At 40.1% G+C, this 23,877-nt stretch overlaps 1 protein-coding gene across 21 annotated transcripts in view; it reads left to right on the top strand.

The window, feature by feature from the left end:
• The window catches only part of TENM2 (teneurin transmembrane protein 2), a 709,050-nt gene that overhangs the window by 661,270 nt on the left and 23,903 nt on the right, over positions 1 to 23,877 (top strand). For 15 of the 21 annotated variants that reach the window (XM_083596571.1, XM_083596570.1, XM_083596589.1 and 12 more), the window contains 7 exons: positions 1,221 to 1,470; positions 3,058 to 3,078; positions 7,093 to 7,149; positions 10,676 to 10,908; positions 12,692 to 12,846; positions 13,413 to 14,287; positions 22,805 to 22,980. In XM_083596571.1, the coding sequence (XP_083452697.1) occupies positions 1,221 to 1,470; positions 3,058 to 3,078; positions 7,093 to 7,149; positions 10,676 to 10,908; positions 12,692 to 12,846; positions 13,413 to 14,287; positions 22,805 to 22,980 (1,767 nt within the window). The remainder of the gene's footprint in view (positions 1 to 1,220; positions 1,471 to 3,057; positions 3,079 to 7,092; positions 7,150 to 10,675; positions 10,909 to 12,691; positions 12,847 to 13,412; positions 14,288 to 22,804; positions 22,981 to 23,877) is intronic. The other 6 variants (XM_083596586.1, XM_083596585.1, XM_083596588.1 and 3 more) reach the window with 1 other exon arrangement.

Below are 23,877 nucleotides of genomic sequence, written 5' to 3'. Positions count from 1 at the left end.
GTGAAGGCACCCCGCTGCCCTGCGGAGGCTTTGCGCAGCCACCCCCAAGCTAGAACAGTGAGACTGAGGGCTGCGCAGCGCTCCGTCTCGCTGTTCTGGCTTCGGGGACAGCCTTTGAAGCCTCCGCAGGGCAGCGGGGTGAAGGCACCCCACTGCCCTACGGAGGCTTTGCGCAGCCATCCCCAAGCTAGAACAGCGAGACAGAGTGCTGCGCAGCACTCCATCTCCCTGTTCTGGCTTTGGGCTTAACCGTGCAACCTGCATTCGTTCCATAAGACACACACACATTTTCCCTTACTTTCTAGAAGGGAAAAAGTGCGTCCTATAGAGTGAAAAATACGGTAATTCCTCCATTAATGGGAGACCACCAGAAGCTCCATATAAGAATGGAATATAATATTGATATTCTCTTCCCTTCTACACCTCACCATGCATATTCTTATTTCTACAATTTGTGAGGTGTATAGTTCTCCTAAAAGTGCTTCTTGGGGCCACTTTGTGCAAGGATTCAAGCGGCAAAGGTTTTCTTGCACTTTATCACTTTCATAAATTCTAGAGTTCAAAGGGACCCCAAGGATCATCAAGTTCTTTGAGACACGTGTGGCAGGTTTCATGTTTAAATGTTCATTCACACACACAAGCAAAACCTCCCTGTGCACAACACGTGAAGCAGGTCACCATAAACCACACTTTAAATATCAAGAATGGAAAGTGTTTTATTCCAACTCCCATCGGTCCCAGCCAGCATGGCCAGCGATCAGGTATGATGGGAGTTGTAGTCAGGGCTGGCCCAAGAAATATTGGCCTCTGAAGTGAACCACAAAATTGTGCTGACCTCCCCGCCAAGGAAGAAGGGGTGAGTGAAGATCTTCATCAGGAACAAGAGGGGGAGGAAAGACCTACATTGAAGTCTGCTGCCTCACCTTACCTCATGGGTGGGTCTGCTGTAGTCAGTACCATCCATAGGTTCCCCACCCCTGCTACAGGGGAACAAAAAGTGAAACAGCTGTGACCAGGGCTGAGTGAAAAGAAACAGTTGCTAGTGGCAGCTGCAAGCAAGAGGGCAAGGGACATAGCATAAAGTGGTTTGGACCTATACTGGGGGGAAAGGAGTCAGTGGATGTGTTGGATCCTAAACAGTCACCAGTGGTAAACTGGCTCAGCCACTTAACAGTCATTTGTTATGAATTATTGTAAGTCCTTGCTTTTCTTCTTCTTAGGTATTCTACACAAAGGTAGTGGGGAGAATCAGTTTCTAACGCAGCAGCCTGCTGTAATCTCCAGCATCATGGGAAACGGTCGTCGAAGGAGCATTTCCTGTCCAAGTTGCAATGGTCTTGCCGAAGGAAACAAACTTCTGGCCCCTGTGGCGCTTGCGGTAGGAATTGATGGAAGCCTGTTTGTCGGGGATTTCAACTACATTCGGCGCATCTTTCCTTCTAGGAATGTCACTAGCATTTTGGAATTAAGGTAATTCTGCTGCTATTTGCACCGCTACAAATGCCTTTGAACTTGGCCCTTCTTTCTAGTTTTCCTATATCATTGTTGCTTTCAGCACTACCTGCCACTGTAGCTTAGTATGTAAACATGAATGACTCAGTTTAGGAAGGCGGCTGGATCAGAGTATATTTGAAGTTGCCTTATCCCTTCTTCCAAGGATTGCAGTAGGAATTCAAGCAGCAGTTTAGCCGCACCATTTTCTACTAAGGCCACCTGGAATCAGATGGGCTCCTCCCCCATACACAAGATGGATAGTTATATTTAGGGTTCCTCCAGACTGGTGGTTTTTGGGCAGGTGTATTCTGCAACACGTGATTGACACAATAACAGTGTATTAGTGGTGGATTTATAACTGAATCATCCACATATAGTTCCTCTTTGTTGGTTGTTCTGCAGTCCTTCCCAGGTGTTACTGCATTACTCCTGTCTGGAGAGGTAATCTTGCTCTATAGTGCAACAAAAGCAGGGCAAAACTCCCCAAAATGAAACATTTGTTGTATGAAAAATTAAAGGATTTTAGAAGGAAATTATGGGTCGTGCAGCTGTTTTAAACGCAGCAGTATGACCAAGACAGCTGAAACTTTTGCAGAGGCAAATGTGATTGAAAGTGTGATCACATATAACTGCCTGATAACATAATGAGCACAGTCACGTTTCAGTATGCCACTGAATACCATTTCCTGGAATTTGTTGCTGTTATGTCTTGATTGTAGGCTACTTTGAAGTATCTAGTTGTGGTTACTGTAAGAAATAGGATTCTGGACTGCACTAACCCAGTGATTGATTTGAAAGGGCTCAACTTTTGTTCTCATGTATATAGCAAAACAGGCATCCCACAGCATGGCTTACAAACATTGCAAGATAAATAGGTATTGGTATTAGTATTGGCATATGTATGCACATATATGTGTGATATATATATATACATCCTGACCCTAAAATTTAATATAAAATCTCATCTTACAGTGCTGAGATAAACACTGATTAATACTGTGTGAATTTACAAAGCTCAGTGTCGCTTTGCTCTGTTATAAAACAGCACTTCTGCTCAGTTAGACAGCACATAAGATGAATAACTGCACTGACAGTCAAACCTGCCTTAAGTGACAATTTTAGGGACTAAAGAGGAAAGCCAGTTGCAAAGTAGAGATGGGCTCAGGGTTTAAAAACTCTTGTGGTTCAATTGTTTGAATGGAAAGGATATTAGCACATTTCACTTTTGTCAGGCCTACACTGCATCAAGCCTGCTGACAGGCAGCTGCCAACTCTTTTCACTGTCAGTATAAAAGACAGGACGGTTTTACACATGACGTTTTTTCAGTGATCCAGAAAGTTTCTTACAAAAAAAAATGCCTTGAGGGGCTATTCCAGCAGGGAACTATCTTGTGACTGTTGTGCTTCATCCTTAAATTAACCTAAGGCTAAAGCTAAAAAGAGGTTTCCTTTGCCATGTCTTCTTGTCGCATAAGATAAAATGTTATGTTTGCTTTATAGCCTTTACTTCAGCTAACTGTTCTCCTTTCCCCCCTCTTTCTTTTCTGTTTCTTTCCTATAAAGAAATAAAGAATTTAAACATAGGTAAGACCAAAACCACAATCGTTATTTACTATAGTTTGTTCCATTGTGTTTACTTTTTCTGTTGTGCTTCTTTTGCAATGTTCTGTTTTAAATGTATCAAATATAGCAACATTAATATGCTAATTGTGTGATATGAATATGATAAGCATTAGCAATTATACACTGCAGTCAAAAAGCAACCAAATAAGTTCTGACAGCAATTAGGAATGTCTAATGGAATGCAAGTATAATGAACCCCAAGTTAACTTTTATATGAGCACTTCTCCCTGCAGTCTGTAATTGGCTTAAATGGTTGAGGCAAACTACAGCAGTGGCTTTTGTAAATTCTGGAGAGGGTTCAGAAGGCACTAATGAACTGGAAATGGGTCAAAAACTCATTTCCAACTCATTAATTTTTTTCTTGATTCAGCTCCTCCCTCCCTTTTAATACAATATTAGTTGGTTGATCTGTTATTATTTCAAATAGAGTTTGAATTCTTTTGCAAAATAGTTAATTCCTTTCTTGGTCAGTTTCTCTGCTCACTCTTTAGGTGCATGTACATCTTGGACATTACAGTAGAAGCACAGTAGAAGCATGAAACACTCATGCATCTGCTTGCTGGCACCAGTGGCAATTCCTGGAGCTGCCTGTATTCAAAAGTTAATTTACTGCAAAATAAAACAAATAAAACATTACACTAAACACTCAAGGTATTAGCTCATCAACCCAGTTGGACCAGGATAAATATATTGGCCCTGTAACTCAAACTTGGTGTCTGAGATAGTGTAAGCCTCCTGCTGTGTTTGATAAATATAATTGCTCTCCTCTTTCACAATGACTGAAAATATGTATTGTAAGTTGCCAACTGTGGCATGAACCTGTGGAAACAAAAAAATGAAGCTTCTAGATTAATTAGATGGAATTCATGTTGTTGAAGGGTGTGATGTGTATGCTAGGAGAGCCCAGGGCTCTATTAATATATCCACACTGTGGCCAAAATGATGTTACTTCCTGCCGTTTCCCTCACTTCCTGGCTTACTCTTTAAGTACCTTCTTTTGTCTGAGTAGATGCTGTGGTGAGTGCCACACAAGCTGTAGCTGCTTGTAACTGACAAAAACTGGTATCCATATGCTAAAGAGTAAAAAAATAAATAAATCAGTACATCAGTGTTCAAAAAGGAATGCATTTGTATTGGTTAGAACTAAGTTTAGTGGTAGCTGTTAATTAAAAAAAGGTGTGTGTTAATATATCAAAGTAGAAAATAAGGGGAAGCTATATTTCCTAAGTTTCCTGTGAAGTCAATGCTGTCTATTTGAAAAAAGAATCTTCTTAATATAAGTGTTAAAAGGAAAGCATTTGACCCGATAAATGGACATAAAAGAAAAAAATAGTGTATTGGAAATAAAGGAGACATGTGCACAAGTGCACAACTGTGCTCATTGCTTAACATTACCAATATCACAAATTTGCTTCTGTTGTCCCAAACATGGAAAAGTTATACTTTTGGTGCATGTCAGGGGTAGCTAATGTGGTACCCACCAGATATTGTCATATTACAACTCCCATCAGCCTCAGGAAATGATCAGATATATATAAGAATAGTCAAACACCACTTAAATGAAAATGCTGCTGTATTGTAACAACACAATGATGAAAATCAAAGTTGGTTAGAAAGGCGATTAAAGGCGGTGACCAGAAAGGAGTTTGATAATGTGTGGGTTTAGAGTATTATGACCTTATTATATTATAGCATTACAAAACTCTAATGATAAGCTGAATGCTGGAGGTATAAATACTATAAAACAGATGTGTGGCAAATTTGGTGGAAATATCCACCAACTTACACACGATTGACTCACATCCTACTTACACACGATTGACTCACATGAGACTGCGTATATGCGTGGTGCCGAGAATAATTAAATAAATAGATTCAAACCAGCAAATGGTGAGAGAGAGCTGGAGAATCCTTGTGGCTCACAAAGAGACCCTCCTTGGAGCCCAAAGAGGACTTCATAGAGGGCAGAGGAAGCCCCAAAGAGACCGGAGGGGCCGCCTATATTAGCATATTTATATTAAAGGATACTGAACTAGGAAGGAGGAATGATGAAATTGTGGTTGTATTTGTGGCTGTTTGCGGTGTGTGTAGTTCTAGTCATTAAAAGAATAATTAACAAAGGATGGAATTCAACATCACTCTATGCTGAACATTTTGTTGATGTGAACATATCATCCTGTCAGGTGGAACTATGCCCCCTCACACTGCAAGCTGTTTTGCGGGATTTTCTGGGCAACCCAAGCAAATTTAGTGGGGAAGAAGGTGGGGGAAACCTAAATGCGCAAATGGAAGCCCCTGCAGAGGGCTTCTGTTGACTGTATTTGTTAGGTGAATCCCACCCAGAATATATAATTTTAAAATAATACTGATTAAGATCAACACCATTAACCATCTTGCTAAAATGGCAGCTGCTCAAAAGGGTTTTTGTATTTCCTGTTATGTACTGAAGTTCTCCCCCTGGGCCAGCAGGGGGATACTGTAGATAGTTATGCAAATGAAGGATTGAAAGTGACGTTCAGTAATTGGATGCATACTGTAGATAGTTATGCAAATGAAGGATCGAAAGTGACATTCAATGATTGGATAGTTTTAGAAAGTTGTTACAGTAACAAGGTTCTGGAGCTCTATATAAGCAGGCTGACTGAGCCCTTCAGTCCAGTTCTGTTCCAGGTTACAAATAAAGAGATGCTTTGGAGAAATTGCTGTGTCGTCTGATATGTTCACCCACAACTTTAAAAAATGCATTTATAGCATCATAATGTTATAACAACCTTTCATTTAAGTGGTATTTCACTGTTATGTGTGTGTTTTTAATAGCATTGAAATAATTTTTGACTATAAAATTGGTTTTTAAAAAGGGGGTAATAAAATAGCTGCACTGCCCACACAGAAAGTACAGTATGTGTGTGCTAAGCTTAATAGGTTCCTCTGTCCACTACATCCCTACCCACATAAGAACCCCATCATTTTAAAAAGATAGAATTGCAAAAAGGGGTCATTTACAGCTATGGAGATTGTACCACTCTCTTATTTTTCAAACTTTTTGTTTTGTGAGAAAGGGCAAAAGAACTAGGATGGCAATGACTGGATGGCAACATCATGCACACACCCCATAAAAAGTGAATTAACAAAACATAGCAATGCTGCACTAAATACCTAAGCGGAAGCATCTCAGCATTTTATTCTCCCAATATTCCAGTATTACCAAGAAGCAGTATTCATAATAGGGCTCTGCAGTCAAAGGGGCAAACTGGATTACCCAGGTTAGGAGCCCAGTTCTACCAGACCCCTACGCTGTCTCTCTCCCACATGCTCCACTTCTGTGCCAGGGAACATCTTTGGCTGTATGGTTATTGTCCTTAGTCCAGTTTTAACACATACTTGTGCAGCTTGCAATACTATTGCAACATTGCATGTTATGATATTGTGCTAGGATGGCAGTTGTAGTGGCCTGCCCTAAAAACATATTTACCAGGGTAACCATAGGATAGGACTATAAGAGTCTCACAATGTCACAGGTGCTCCCTCTGAAAACAATTAACAAAAGATTGGATTTTTGTCGTATCTATATCTTCATCCACAGACATCCTCCAAAAATCGGGGTAACACCACCTAACTATTCTGTCCGCAAGAATGCCTACTTCTGTACTTGTCTCAACATAACCCCTTGCTCATGGGGTTTGGTTTTGTTTATCTCAAAAATCCAAGACTGTGGCTCTTCAGAGGCCAGTAGGTCCAACTGCAGAGAAATAACTAGATCATTCACTTTCTGTCTTTGTCCTGCTGATTTTTAAAGCCTCTACTGGCTTTTAAAGAAGTTTGCCCCATATCACCCATGGCTGGCATCTGCAGAAATCTTGTTTAAAATACTCATTACATCTGCCTGTTTTTAGCCAGGCATGTTTGTGCAGGAACTTCTCCATTTAGTCCAGTTGTCTATTTGAATAGCTGAGGCTGACATTTCTAAATTTGCAGGTGGCTCACTGGCTCCACACCTCGAACAGCTGTCAAAACAGATTTATTAGAAATAAGGTAATACTTCAAGACATCCACTGACCCCACAAGATAGGGGGGAAACTTCAGCAGAACATTAGCTTAGCTTACTGTCAAATCTGGGGAACTTGTTGCTTGTTTCAGTTAGCACTGCAGCCTTGCACAAATAATATAATGGGCTTTCTATGGTATGAAGACACAGGAAAAAACAGGTTTACCTCAAAACTAAGGCATTATAAGCTTGACTGCTACAGCCCAATTCTATTGATGTACATTAATTTTGGGGGCACAAGCTATTGCTTGTACTGCTGCAGTTAGCACTGGATCCTATTTCTGACAAGGGAAACAAAATCATCCAATTGTGCCTCACCAAAGAAAGTAATGGTGATGTTAGCGATATCAGTTGATGTTAGCAATTGACCAGAGGCCTATAAGTTGTCCTCTTAGAGATGGATATATTATCAGCATCTTCTCTGCAGCAATGTATTACAACCTTTAGCTATGATTTCTTGGAGACTTGTTGGGGTGGTGTGAGATAACCAGAGGGCTGTTGATACACCTGAGTGACATGGGCAGAAATAAGACAAAAGCATGCAACCTATAAAATAGGAATCTGCAGTCTATTCCTGCTTCCAAATTAGAGTGCAGTAGCAACATCTTTCCACTCCACTTCTGTTTGTTGCATAGTAGTGAATGAATATCTTGTGCTCAGTGAACCATTTTGTTGCCATTGTATTCTCCATCAAATAACCTATGAAGGAGGTACAAGAAAAGGAGCATTTTAAATACTCAACACTTTAGTGCATGGTTCAGGACTTTTACACTCTTACCTCCCCCTCTCCCTGATATATTCATGACTTTTCCAGGAATCCCATTTTAATAACAATATGACCAAGAGCCCAGTCTCAAAACCTGTTTTTAATACCCCAAGGTATCTCAATAGTGAAATAATTGTAAAAGGGGAAAGTACTTTTTCATAAAGTGAATAGTTGACTATGGAATTCACTTCTACAAGATGCAATGATAGCCCACAACAGATAGCTTTTAAACAAGATTAGACAAATTCCGGAATGATATAGCTATCAATGGCTACTAGTCATGATGGCTATATAGTATCCCCAAATCAATGGGGAACAACAGCAAAAGAAAGCTACTGCCTTTCCATTTGTCTTGGTAGATTTGCCATAGGACTAGACAGAGCTTTGGTCTAATCCAGCAGAGCTTTTCTCATGTTCAAATGTACTTCTGAGGATATGCTGCTAATTTTGTTGGATATTTTATATGAGGGGATATCTATAAATACTTTATAAATCATAAAATAAATCTTCCCTCCTACAGAGTAACCATTGTTATCCCAAAACATTTGCGATTAGGAAGTAAGACTTCAAATTGTAAAGCCCCCACAAGGCCCTTTCAGATGTGAAAGCTCTCACAGAATTGTGTGGATTGCAGTTTGCCCTGCCTCCCACCATTGAGATCCCAGCTGTCTTCAGGCATTGGAGAATAAGGTCTGCAGTGCTGAGCCTGCTATACTCCTGTATAGCATGTTCGCGGTGGAGCCATGCGATGGAAATTTGACAGATAGGATGGGGCAAGCAAGGGCATTGTTGCTGTCTCCTTATTACAGGACCCCTATAATGCCCGAATCCAGTAGTTCACAGTTTAGAAACTAAAAGCTGGCTACCACTTTTGCCACTATACTGGTGTTTTTATGTCACAAATACACAGATTTGGAATCTTAGCTGTTTTTCCATCTGTGTCTTTAGAGTTTAAAGGAAAAGAAAAAATCAGGACAGTGTTTCAGTGTCACAAAGTACATACTTAGATAGTGCAGCAAAGGGTTTTATGTCAGATTGAGGGTGAAAACATACATGCATTCAGAAGTGTGATGGAATGGTGTCAACATGCATTTGCTTCATTTTGAGGCATTTGTTTTCAGGGCAGAGAATGTGCATAAAACTCAATTCCACCACCCTTAGGATGCCCTGGTTGTGTTCTGAAAGCACATGAGGCCAGCATCTTGCTGCAGCTGAGCAGGCCTTGGTCTGGTCAGTACATGACTAAATGACCATCTGGGAACTACTTGTACAGCACCTTGGGTTCCATGACAGAAGAAAAGTGGAGTAAAAAGGCAAGAAGATAGATAGATAGATAGATAGATAGATAGATAGATAGATAGATAGATATAGGATGTATGTCAGTCTTTTCTCAAAGTAATGTGGAAGTAGTCCACAGCATAGGGTTTACCAGACGGAGAATGATTTAAAATGTTTTTATTCTGAGTAATAAGAAAGACTTTTCTGTCTTGCTTCTTCAGTACTAACCTTAAATGTGAGGTCAGCATCTTGGAATACCTAAATGGTAGTGTTAACCTCTAACCATCACAAACTGACCATCTTATTATAAAGCGTTACAGAACTCTTTATTTTAAAAAACATATCTATGAAGAGTGAAGAATGAGAAGGGAAAGGACTGCAATTAAAAATTATGAGATTATTCGTCTTTTATGCAGCTTCAGGGCAGGCTGTAGTGTATTCTATTATTTGGCACAGTGGGAAGACAGCTAAAGATTTTACGAGGAAGCACAGATGCTGTACCTTTTTTCAAAAATAATTTACAACTTCTTGTCAGAAGACATCTCACGTTGGCTTCCCATATATTTTGCATTTGTGGCTACATTATTTTTCAAAGCTCTGTACCTAAATGAAACAGCCATGCTCTGTAAAATAGATGGATTCACATGGGTGGTAAAAAGCAATCCATAAATGGAAGCTAATGAGAACCATATATATCTTCAGTGTCCAAATTATTGAGATATAAAACAATTTCCAGTTGTCAAAAAGATACAGAATGATGTAATATTCAGAGGAAGATTGACTAGAAGCCAAGGTGAACTGGTCTTATACAAGGCAGACACTTCCTAACAGTTAGTGAGTGTAGCTGTTAAGAGCCAGTGTCTAACGCATCTAGCCCAATCCTGTGCAAGTTTACTCAGAAGTAAATCCCACTGAATTCAACAGAACTTCTTTTCTATAAAGTGTGCATGGGATTGCAGACATAATTTGAGATGGGACACCTTGCCAGAGTTTATTAAATTACATAAGTTGCTATGTCGCTACCTTCTACCCAGCAGCCCCTGTTCAGATTCATTTATTTATTTGTCACTTTTTTATCCAGCCCTTCATCCAAGATGGTATCCATGGCATTACCTATGTAGTCCTCACAGCAACCTGTGAAGTAAGAGCAGGCTCAGAGATAGCAACTTGCTCCAGGCCAACAAGTGGCACAGAAGGGATTTGATGCTGAGTTTCTCACACCCAACCTCTACTCTAATATAACCAAATTAAGGGATGGGACTGAGAAAAGGGCAGGCTTTGCCAAACCTAATGTTACACTGTGGGGTGGAGGGTGGGAGTCACCCTCAGACAGAAGGGTGGTGGGACTGATACTATCTACATTTCTTGCCCAAGACTATCCCTGTCATATCCCAGTTCATTACTGACAAGAACTATGCTTTGTGGGGTCTGGTTTAGCCATTGTGTTTTCTCTTTCTTCTCTTCTAAAGCAACAACCCTGCCCACAAGTACTACCTAGCTGTGGATCCTGTTTCGGGCTCACTCTATGTATCAGACACCAACAGCCGCCGTATTTACAAAGTCAAAACCCTTACTGGTGCAAAAGACCTAGCTGGAAATTCTGAAGTAGTGGCAGGTACAGGGGAGCAGTGTCTGCCTTTTGATGAAGCCAGGTGTGGTGACGGAGGGAAAGCAGTGGATGCAACTTTAATGAGCCCACGAGGTAAGGGATGTAAAAGGTTGCACAAACTATAATCTGAAGCTAGACTGAATCTATATACTGTGGTACCTCGGGTTAAGTACTTAATTCATTCCGGAGGGCCGTTCTTAACCTGAAACTGTTCTTATCCTGAAGCACCACTTTAGCTAATGGGGCCTCCTGCTGCCACCGTGCCTCCAGAGCACAATTTCTGTTCTCATCCTGAAGCAAAGTTCTTAACCCGAGGTACTATTTCTGGGTTAGCACAATCTGTAACCTGAAGCGCATGTAACCCGACGTACCACTGTATAATTATCTGGCAATTAAAACACTGCTTGCTGACTTATTTTTTAATCTCTGGTTGAATCACAGCAGGTTGGCAAGTGTTTCCCACAGACAATTCTTTTCATGGGGTTTGCTTGCAGCCCCTGTTCCTTTGCAAAACAACAATAACCTTCGCATTCCATTGTGGAGAAGAAGTACAAACAGTCAGGATTGTCTGAAGCAAAATCTTTTTGGAGATGCAAAAGTGTCTGTTATTTTGGGCAAAGGTGGTTGGCACTGTCTGGTCTATATCCTGTTTCTGCAAAAGAAACAAAAGCCAGACTTTATTTTCCATTTTAATAATATGTAATTTTTTTAAAAAAATGAAAAGATTGTATGGAATAATGGTTCTTAGGTTAATGTTTCCTTTGCTTGCTTGTCAATATTGCACTTAAAAAAACTGCAGCCTAAGTGCCTACGCTTCAGCTAGTCTTCCCTTTGGGAATGAATGAAAGTAGAGCAGAAGAAATATAAACAAACACTGTATAAAAGAAATGTCTACCTATTGGAAGAGTATAAATTCCAGCTTCAGTGGCTCATATAAATAAATAATTCTGACTCAATAAATTTGAAAAGCACAGCTGAAGCGAACCATAAAAATCTGACATTCAAACACTTAGGGTATTTTTCAATATAAAAATGATAAACATTAATTTTATAACTTGATTGTTCCTCTTAAAATAAACCAATATGAAGTCCTCTAGCTTTTTCCGCAGCATGAGGTTTCTTTCATTGTGCTAATTAAATTCACCTTAGTGGCACCAAACACAGAAGCTATTACCTTACATGATGTAGGCAGCATAACTGGTGGTACTTTTCCTTACCAAAACTGCCTTGGTGCCCATGCTTCTGTAGCTCAAGGACAGTAACATCTGAAGGAAAGGAAGAAGCACTTAAAGGATAAGAAGGTAGTGTTTACACATGTACTTGTTCAGGCATATACACACATGCATATGCACATGGGTATCCAGCCAAAATGTATTTACAAATAACTTGTGACTGGAGTCACAGTGCACCAGGGGGAGGTTGCCTTGCCTAATGACTGGAGATTGGCTACAATATCTACAGTAGTACAGTTTTTGGTGGGGCAACGAAAGCTCAGATTTATTACAGCATAGAGAACAAACAGATACTAAGACTGTACATATACACAGCGGACTAGATGGACAGTTATTTCAATTAGTTTATTTTCTGCAAAAAAATAAATTGAAAAGTAGTGTCAGCTTTATATATTTGTATATAATACCAGGAAACTAGTGGTGTTACTGTTAGCTTGTAAATTAATTTGTTGAGAATTTAGAACCAAAGATTTCATTTACTCTAATGGAGCAGTACTTTTGAGGTGGTTGAAATGGCGTCGTACTTCGGCTCAAAAAGTCAGAAGCAAATACTTACAAGTGAGGGACAGCTACAATAATTGGTGAATTTATCAGCAAACCATGAGGTCAGACAACTAATTTTTACTTTCTTTGCACCCTGGTAGGAATTGCAGTAGATAAGTATGGCCTTATGTATTTTGTTGATGCTACAATGATCCGAAAAGTTGATCAGAATGGAATAATATCAACTCTGCTTGGCTCTAATGACCTAACTGCTGTTCGGCCACTAAGCTGTGATTCCAGCATGGATGTTACCCAGGTAGAGTGTTACTTCTTGTTTGTAATAAAACAGATGGTTATTTATTTTGGATAAATGCCTAGTTGTTCTCCCTAGGTAACACTGTGTATTCCAATCTGATGGGGAAAAGGGGTTTTGAATGTATTGATGATGAAATACAGTTACTGATATAACAAACAAGTTTTCTCTGCAGCAGATGACATATCTCAGTGATAGAAAAATAGAGCTGTGGTCATATTGTGTTTAATTGGCTTTGCTTTTCCTATATATCTTTGAAGTGTTTAGTCCCATGTACTGCATATATCATTACTCAGTGTAAGCACTGTGTGTAGTTTTAATAAATAGAGAAAAGAAATGTGTCCAAGTGAACTACACACAGCGTAGCTCTTTGAGTTGCTCAGTTAAGATTTGAGCAATTAGTTGTTATTTCATACATAGAATAATAGAATTGTAGAGTTGGAAGGGACCCTGTGGGTTATCTAGTCCAACCCCCCTGAATGCAGGAATCTCAGTACATAATTTATATGTGTTCAAAGAAATGTCCAGATTGTTCTAAAACCAGTACTAATTTATTGTGCCTCTTGTAGGTGCGCCTGGAGTGGCCGACTGACCTTGCTGTTAATCCAATGGATAACTCCCTGTATGTACTGGAGAACAATGTCATTTTGCGGATCACCGAGAACCATCAGGTTAGCATCATTGCTGGCCGTCCAATGCACTGCCAGGTTCCTGGTATAGACTACTCTCTCAGCAAACTGGCCATTCATTCTGCACTGGAGTCAGCCAGTGCCATTGCCATCTCACACACTGGAATTCTTTACATCAGTGAAACAGATGAGAAAAAAATTAACCGGCTTCGCCAGGTCACCACGAATGGCGAGATTTGCCTCTTGGCTGGGGCAGCTTCAGACTGCGACTGCAAAAATGATGTCAACTGTAATTGTTATGCTGGCGATGATGCTTATGCCACTGATGCCATCTTAAATACCCCATCCTCCTTAGCTGTGGCACCAGATGGCACTATTTACATAGCAGATCTTGGAAATATACGTATCAGGGCTGTCAGCAAAAACAAACCTGTTCTTAACTCTTTCAACCAATATGAAATTGCATCTCCGGGAGAGCAGGAACTGTATGTCTTCAACATTGACGGTATCCACCAATATACCCTCAGCCTTGTTACGGGAGAATATCTATATAATTTCACCTATAGTGCCGATAATGATGTGACGGAGGTGATTGATAACAATGGCAACTCTCTAAAAATTCGGCGGGATACCAATGGAGCACCACGTCATTTTCTAATGCCCGACAATCAAATAGTGACTCTTGCTGTTGGCACAAATGGTGGGCTTAAGGTAGTGTCAACCCAGACCTTGGAACTTGGATTAATGACTTATCATGGGAGCAGTGGTCTCTTGGCAACAAAAAGTGATGAGACAGCATGGACGACCTTTTATGAGTAAGGCTCTTTTCAAAATAATGTTGCACATTCATTTTGTGTCTAGCTGATAAACAGGTAGAACTTCATGATGGTTCAAGGACAAGGCAGCATATTCTGTGCCTCAAAAGACCACTAGTTTTGCACACATTTTCGTATTTGGCATAATCTACTCTAAATTCCTTTGGGGGATTTCTGCGTAATTGAAAACTGCTTTTCAAGGTCCAGATTTGGCAAGGTCAAAGGAGGAGGCTTGAGATGGGTGAAAGAATTTTCAGGTAAGGATAGACGGGTGGAGAATTATACAGAGAAGAACCATCCTGTGAATTAACTGGTGGTCTTCGTTTTAGAGAAAAGCATAGGAACATATAAAACTGCCTTATACAGAGTCAGATCAGCAGTTCATCTAGCTTAGCATTGCCTATGCTCACAGGCAGCAGCTCCTATGATTGCAGATAGGACATTCCCATCCCTCCCTGGATTGAGCTTCAAACCTTATGCATGCAAGACAGATAGTCTAATACTGAGCTCTGGCCCTTCCCTAGAATATCTGCCTTTAAATTTTATTTATTTATTTACAAATGTGCACATCTTTGCAGTGCAGCTCAGAGAATACGGTAATGACATTCAAGTGAATTTGGATAACTGCTAATGTTTTGAATGTCCTTTGGAGAAGCAGTTGTGCTACAGTGCCCAGCAGCCTAAAATGCAACTACAATTTATGGATGTTTAGGATGCATGCATATGTATAGCAGCTGCCAGGATAGGACCCAGCTTTCATGATCCTGCATGCCACGACAGAGAATATTTCCCATACTTGCTCTGCCCAACTCATAACCTAATAAATGATGGCTACACCCTACTAAGCTTTCTTTCTCCAGGGATTTCAATACTGCAGTTTCTTTTGGAACTCAGATGACAAGTCTTGCTGTTCAAATGGGCAGGATATTGGGACCGTGCTCTATCTGGGCAGATAAAGCATTGATTGACTTTGCTGATTGCTCTTTCCTCAGATTGTTGAGGAAATTGGATCCTAAGGTATCTGAAAGAAATTCAGTGTGACTTATATAATTTCTAGAGAGCTCAAAATTACACTCGTTTCAGGAACTAGTAGATGAGAAAGACAAAATTTCCTCTTTAACTGAAACAGATGACAGATAAGATAATAGGGTGCGTGTGCGTGTGCATGCGTGTCTGCACAAGAAAACCAGTGTCATTAACCAATGTTTTTCCAAAGATCGTCCTCAGCTATATATTTTACCAGTGTTGAAAATTTCTTCAAGTAAGTGACATTCTGCAAATACTGATTATGAAAAATATGAATATGCAGATGTAGGTGATTAAGGGTAAAATGTTTAGCTGCCTACTGATAGTTATGTGGCATCTCTTGTCCTTTATATGGAGTTCACACCCTTCTAAGAAAGCACATCAACCTGCCATGTGACACAGTAGGCTGGGGTGGTTAGTATTCATAAGTACTGTAGAGTCCTTGTCAGGGAAGTATCCATCCCCACTGTTGGAAATCAATTATTTTCCAAGATAAGATTGCTTTTGATAGCACTTATTGACAGCCACCCAGTTATCTGTCAGTTGTAAATGGAAAAAGATTAATCCACCATCTATTAAGAAATGGTATATGGGATTAGGCTACATGGTCAAACTAACCAATGTGATAAGGTTAAGAGAGAGGAAGCAACAAAATGATTTGTTTATACATAAATGGAGCTTGTTTATTCACTACAAGAATGGCAAGGTACAGGAAGCACTTCAGCCACATGCTCTGTTAGGAACAATATGATCAGTAAGCTGGGTTTTGGTTTACTTTTTTCCCTTTTTTCTATTGCCCCCTAAAATAAATTTTATTTATTTTTGAGAGTTTAAAAGAATGATCTAAATGTTTACTATTAGCTTACATACACCCTTAACATTACTCTGATTTGTTTTTCTTTTCCATTTTGTAGGTACAATATGTAAGGATTACTATGATTAATGTGCTTCCCACTGGTGATTAATTACAATTGTATTATTTATTGTGTTATTTATTGTATCAACATATTTACCTTGGTAAGAATTCAGTGTCACACTCTTCTCATCGTTCCATCAGCACAGGCGTTCCTTTTTGCCAGACAATGCTCCTGCATGCTGTTCTTGGGGTTCTCCTGAACCTCCAGACCAGATTTGGAGGGAGGAGATGAGGGAAAGTGCCATTGTGCTAGCAGGGAGCCCTCACACTGGCTTCCACTAGTGCCAGGTTACTTGAATCTGGGCTCTTGGGTTGTGTTAAACCAAACCCTACTCAGTCTACCAATTGAAATTAATTAACCTAAGTCATTTCATAAACGAATCATAGAATTGAAAAGTTGGAAGGGATCCTGAGAGTCATCTAGTCCAACCCCCTGTAATGCAGAAATCTCAACTAAAGCATCCATGACAGGTGACCATCCATCCTCTGCTTAAAAACCTCCAAGAAAGCAGAGTCCACAACCTGCCCAGAGAATCTGTTCCACTGTCAAACAGCTCTTACTGTCAGAAAGTTCTTCCTGATGTTTAGTCAGAATCTCCTTTCTTGTCACTTGAAGCCATTGGTTCAAGTCCTACCCTCCGGAGCAGGAGAAAACAAGCTTGCTCCATCTTTCATGTGACAGCCCTTAGGATACTTGAAGATGGCTATCATCTCTCCTCTCGGGTCTCCTTCCCTCCCCCCCCCCCAAGCTAAACATCCTCAACTCCCTCAGCCATTTCTCATAAGGTTTGGTTTCCAGACCCTTACCTTGAGTATTGTGGTGGCCACTGCGCATTTTCCAGCTTCTCAATATCCTTCTTAAATTGTGGCTCCATGTTCATTAACGTCAGTGACTTTTCTCTAGTATTGAATCCCACCCCTACTATTTTCATGCTTATATATGTTTGTATGGACGTTTGGTATAAAAAAGCAAACAAAACTTTTTTTCTTTTTGCAATAGATCTGCTTGCTGGGGAAAGCTTCCATCTTAAGGGGAAGTCTGGACAAGCAGCAGATCTATGCGCAAGGAAGCACCCTAGCCTTCTGCTTCACTTAAGTATGGTCAGCCCAGTGTTCCTCACAGCGGCTCAGTTCAGCGATAATAATGCTAAGCTATTGTTTAGAAATACGTGAGTGAGCCTGGGCAAGCCTCAGGCTTGCATATTTGGTTGTTTATTTCTCCTCTGATGCAGCCACAAATAAATTGGAAGCATCCATTTCCTGGTTTAAACTAATTGTCATTTCTTGTTACATTCAGACTGGGTCAAGCTGTCTTTAGTTTATACTGTGGCTTACTGAAACAGGCCAAGGTCAAACCCAGACTTATTATCCTGGGTTGTTTCAATAAATGCTAGTTTAAACTATTTATGATCCATATCAATTTTGCATACATTCTATCTCATTTCTGCATTAGTCTGCATTTTTTTTAAAAAAATCTGCATGAAAATGTGTATTTAAATATGTGTTTAAATGCTGTTCTGTCACAGAATGAAAATGCATTTCTACACTTTTTTTCTTTTACTAAAATGCACATTATAATGCATTTTGGTATGCTTTGAGAGCCAAGAACTGTATTACAGAATTCAGAGAAGTGTGATAATTATGTTTCAGTTAGTACAGGAGTTGTGGATCAGGTCTGTTTGCACTGGAATTAATAAAAGCCAAATTCTTCAAGCTTCCTTAGTTTTAACAAACCAAAATTCACTGGTTCAGACATAATGACAGAATAGAGTTAGTTTCAGCTAGGTAGTGGATTCTTCGAATCTCCTTGTGGCTGTAGCAGAAGAGTGGTGTGTGTAGAGGTTTTTACATATGCACTGGACTAATGTGTCTACAGACATCAAACAAACATTGTGGTGAAGTACATTCCTCTTCATTTTATCAGTGCGTCCTCCAGAAAATGAATATAACCATTTCAGCTTTTCTTGAGGAAAAAAACTGTTGCAAAGACACCCTATGTATGTTTCATGTCTCCCCCACACCCTAAAAAATAAACCTTACTTTTTAGAATACTCAGGGCACCATTAGATCAGGCTACTTGTTGGTAATTATTCATCGTTACGTCTTCAAAGTATATACCCCCATAATGTGTACACCATACAACTATATTCAAGGACATAAAAAGTCACATAGCTGATATAGTTGGAAACTAACTATCATTTCTAAAGCGATCTCTTTTTTTAGGTTTTGATGGAGTTTTTCAATGGAGTAGGAGAGCACTGCCACCTGCTGATCATTTTGTAGAATAGCCACTTGTAAATGTGTGTTTCATGGATCTTGCTGATGGAGTTACATTATTATTTTTTGAACCAGGAGATGTGTGACCACCTTGTCATTCCTTGTCTGAAAGACAGTTTACAATGATATTGAAACAGGCTTCATCTAGAGTAACATGAAGCGGTTTCATGAACAGTAAACTACTGGAGGTTTTTAAGCAGAGCTTGGATGGCCATCTGTCATGCATTGAGATTCCTACATTGCACGAGGTTGGACTAGATGACCCCCCGGTATCCCTTCCAACAGTATGATTCTATGATTCTGTACTACATAGTTTGTTGGGGGGGTTTAGGCTCACTAGTGCAGGCATACAAATATACACCTTTTAAAGCTAACCGTGGTTACAAAAAGAAAGAAATGCTTATTTGGTGAATAATAAAAATTTATGATTAAGGTAATAACTAACAGCAGATTTGGGCAGTGTAACTTTGGAGGGGTCACACTTTAGAGAGCTCCCATTAGATAATGGCAGAGTTAGGTGCTCCTGTGTCCTATAGAATAACTCACCTATTTTGAAAACACTGAATAGGATTGACTTCAATTGTTCAGAATTTTGTGACTGTGGATGATGCGAAAACAGTCTAATTGGTATATTGGCTAAAATGTTCCATGTACATTCTGCTGAGCCTTGTATATTTTAAATGCCAAGTTGCTGGCTAAGCCCACTAGGGAATGAATTGTCACATGCAAATGTAAGATTTACAAGAACAAATATAGCAGTCAGGCATAACCATGCATAAGGGACACCCAAAACAATCCAAGATACTAGGAGCAATTTGAGCAACCTGAAATACGTTAGGGAAAATAGTAGCAGGATTCATGGAATCATAGAATTTCAGAGTTGGAAGGGACGCTGAAGGTCAACTAGTACAACCCCCTGTAATGCAGGAATCTTTTGTCCAACGTGAGCCTCGAACCCACAGCCCTGAGATTAAGAGTCTCATTCATGTAAACCAATGTAAACCAGTTTCTCCTAAATTAATGAACATGGTGTAGAATCTGACATGTGAATGCCTGGCAATTATTTTAACCATAGGGCTAATTAGTAGTGATACATTACATCATTTAGAAATAAACACCACATGCTGAAAGAAACTACCATGGCCATAAAGTGATCCCATTCTCCTCCCCATCCTCAGTTTCCTCTAACTAATGTTCCTAGATCAGGGCATTTTCTTCAGATTAATGACTCTCCAGCATTTCTAAGATACTAACTCCTCCCAGCCGCTCATCAGTTCCCAGGAAATGTCCTGCTCCATCATAGTTATTGCTTAATAAATGTATTTATAGCTGCCTACTGCCTGGGTCCGTGCAATAATTAAGTCACATTATTGAGCACCTAACGCAACCCAGTCAGGAGAACTCATTTCCAGATGATGACAAGCAGGACAGCAGCTGCCATTCCCCATATGCTATTCAGTCTGCTGCTTACCTTTCCTCCTGGACAAGTCTAGAAAGAGTTACACAATGGGACAATTTGCCAGTTTCAGTTATTAGTGCCTCATTAACACATCACTATTCCCCCTTGCTCCCCCCCCCATGTCTCTTGAGAAACAGATAACATTAATTTTCTGCTCCTCCCAAAAAATTGCTGATCCAGAGGTTTTTTTAAAAAAATGATCAAAGCAATTTGCACCAAATGACTTTTTTCTTCTGCCAAATGAAGTAATTTTTATCATATACATAATTTTAAATTGCTTTATTAAATCCAGTTATGCCATGAGAGAAGGCATTAATAGCTCTATTCCCCGAACAATGATTGGTGTTTTCTATTGCTTCAGGAGTAGATACCACCCACTTTTTCTCAGTAGTTCTTTTTGTGAGGTTCTCCTCCTGATAAAATGGTATTGCTTATTTCTGAACCCCTTCTGCTTGCATATTTGTTTATTAATTCATCTTGAGATTTTTTTTTAAATTCTGTTCTGCAGCCAAAAAAGTCTCACAGAGCAGAAAAAAGGAGGAAGAAAGGCAATCCCTGCCATCAAGGATTGTGAAGGCTAGGTAGACGAAATAAACACACACACACATTAAGGCTGCAATTCTGAGGCTTAGGGGTCTGTGGGGACTGAGGCTGAAGGTGATTTTTCTGCCTTATTCAGTGTCCTGTCACAAAGGGAAGGAAATAAGCAAGATTGGATTACATCAGCTCCTGGGCCATAGCTGTCAACCGTCCCTCTTTGGCGGGAAACTCCCTTATCCCAGCACCGTGTCCCACTGCTGTCCCTTATTGATGATGTCCCTTAATTTTCCCGGGTTTCATGCTCGCCCGACTCGGGAGGGAAGCAGCGGCTTGGGGTCCTCCGCTGCGAGAGAGAGTGCGCGCACGAGCTGCTGCGTCTCCGTCTCTCCCTTTTCCCCCTCAGGGGTGCATCATGATATTCGAGGCTGCTGGTCCCTTATTTTCAAATCTGTAAGTTGACAGCTATGTCCTGGGCTGGTGTAATTTTCTTGCTAACTTGGGGGGGGGGGTGTTGGGACTGGGGAGGCTATGCATTCTTTGGATCCATGCCTTTCCCTGCTCCTCTCCCTGGCATCCCCTCCTTTTGACCCTAGTGACCTCACAGCCTCTGGCATCAGTATAGCAAATGCCTCTGAGGTTGCCACAAGAGTGAGGAGGGGAAAACTGGCCCTCTCTGTCAAAACTGCGCCTCTGCCCTTCTGACACCAAGATCTGCCTAACCTTATCACTGAGTGTAGCATTATGTATTTCAATTGGAGCTGCAATAACTGCAGAGTAAAGATTCCTCCAAAGTAGAGTATCTTTATCTTCAAAATGTACAACATTTGGTCACAGCAGATCCCGAACTTGTCCAGAGGCTGCTCCCCCACGGTGGGAGCAGAACCGTAGCTAGGTGATCTTCCGCCCCTGGCAGAACCACCCAGATTGTGCCCCCTAGCCACGGACAAATTAGCTGCTCTTTCCGCCTCTCCTCCAACCCCAACCCCCCATTTCCACCCATTCAATTCACCCTCTATTTAAAACCATTTCTTATGAGGCAATAATTGATATTTATATTTATGGACATATTTTTAGCTGATTTTTTGCAACCCCATCTCTTGCACCCCTGGTGGGGGCCCACCTCACACACACCCCAGCTACGGCCCTGGATGGGAGTCAGCAACTTCCATACCAACCAAAATAACTACAGAAACAAGGAAATCAGGACACACAGTTTTCCCTAAAGATCACTTTTATCTGTGGCCAACTTATTGGTCCTATTCACTGGCTCATTTCACACATAATACCAAGTCACAGTGAGAAAAACATGATAAAATTCAGACCTCACACCTTACATAGCACACTCTGGTTATTGCATTTCATAGCAAGACACGATTTGGAATGTAGTGGATGTAACCACTAACTATAGGTTGTATTTGCTGTCCAAACCAAAACTGCAAATCGTTCTTTGTGAGATACTAACATAATTTGCTGGTTCAGGTGCAGTGGCAAACTATGATATATCTTAGATGAGTTATTGCACAAGTGCATATCAGGAGAAGGAAGCACATGAACAGAAGTGGTTTGCCTGAGATACAATGCCCTGATATGCACCTGTGTGCTGACTCTTCTGAAATGTAGGTAAAAATGTTACTATTTTTGTATGTTAAATTATTTACATTTAAAGCTTTTAAAATTTATTGCTTTTTTTGCAATTTAGATTTTAACGTTTCCAAGAGTGACATTTGGACTTTGCTTATTCTTCCTTCTCCCAGCTGAAATTTCTGCTGTCCCTCTCACAGACATTTCCAGGCAGATAATGTCACTGCACACTTTGAAGAATGAAATTCTCTGCAATATGTTTTTAGTTTATCTTATGAGGGGAAAATGGAAAGAATGGTTGCTCAGTAAGCAGAGGCAAAGAGAAGATGTTCTTGCACTCTGTAAATATATCAGGAATTAAAACTGAGTATCCAAATAACCATTCTCCAGGAAGATTCATAGGGGAAAAGGCATCCCCAAAAGTTTGCTAGATGCAGCATACTCCTTTCTGGTCCTAGGGTTCTATTTGCCTTGGCACATGAATCTAACAGTTAATTGTTTCTCTAAAATGCTGGTGCATCCTTGGTTTTGATACTGAAAAAATATTGTACACCATTCATCTTTGCTGTAATAATTTGCTCCTGTGATATTTTCATTTCCATTCTCTAGACTTTCACATCTGTTTCATATTTTTTAACTTCAGAAAGTACATGTATATATTGGCTCTGTTCATTTTTGAAAAGTTAAATATGTGGGACTTCTTTCTTGCATCTTTTAGTTATGACCACGAAGGACGCCTAACTAATGTGACTCGCCCTACTGGTGTAGTAACCAGCCTTCATCGTGAAATGGAAAAGTCCATTACTATTGATATTGAAAACTCCAACCGGGACGATGATGTCACTGTAATTACCAATCTCTCCTCCGTGGAGGCATCCTATACAGTTGTTCAAGGTATAGAAATGCTTCTCAAAAGAATCATTATCCAATAACAATAATCACTTCTTAGTTAACGAATGTCTACATCACTACCACCCTTTCCATAAGACTGGAAGGAAGCATAGATATTATATGTTCTGTTGCTATGCAAATGCATTTGTTCACAGAAAAATAATTTCATGTCCTGTGGATCATTCCAGTTCAGAAAAGGAAATCAGATTGTTCAGCATTTTTTTAATGCTTCCCATATAAGATCTGATGACAAGTTTGAGAAGGAGCTATACCCATACATTAAAAACGTTTCTCAAGGGTGATAGAAGAGCCACCCAAGATGAGCTCCTTCCAGACCTGAACACATTTGTGCTTCTTAGGCCAGACCTTCTTAGGCCAGGACTAACCCAGATCTGCAACTTCTCACTCAATGTAATACGTATCTTGCATTGATTATCCATGCTGGGGATCCAGGTGACAACCATGCTTTTATTTTGAAAGCCATTTATTCTTCTTCATGCTCCCTGTGCAGACATACATGTGTGTTAGGTACCTGTGTAGAGCTTACTAAAGCTGAAACCTGTGAACTAGTACACATGGTCCATCTCTTCAAGCAAAAATATCTTACCTATTGTACATGCCTCAAGGAGGAGGAAAACTCTTTCCTTCAGTTTTCTTTTGACTGATACAACAGTCACATTGAAGAAACCTTCCTAGTGGAGATTCTCTTCAGTGAGCTTTATTAAGTCCCTGTCTTGTGGTTTGTTAGGAAACTTTTACTTACTCGATTTACATTAATTAGATGGTTTGTTCATGGTTTGTGGTTGTTTATTTTAATCAGGTCGCTTCTTCCTTTGCCCTGTGCACCTATGGGGCAGTGGGTCTTGTTTCCCAAGTATTCACAGTGATGGAACTAAGATA

The sequence above is a fragment of the Podarcis filfolensis genome (assembly GCF_964270895.1).
Source record: "Podarcis filfolensis genome assembly, chromosome: 2".
Lineage (NCBI taxonomy): Eukaryota > Metazoa > Chordata > Lepidosauria > Squamata > Lacertidae > Podarcis > Podarcis filfolensis.
Note: the sequence above shows the minus strand (reverse complement) of the source record. Positions and strands in the feature narration are given on the sequence as shown.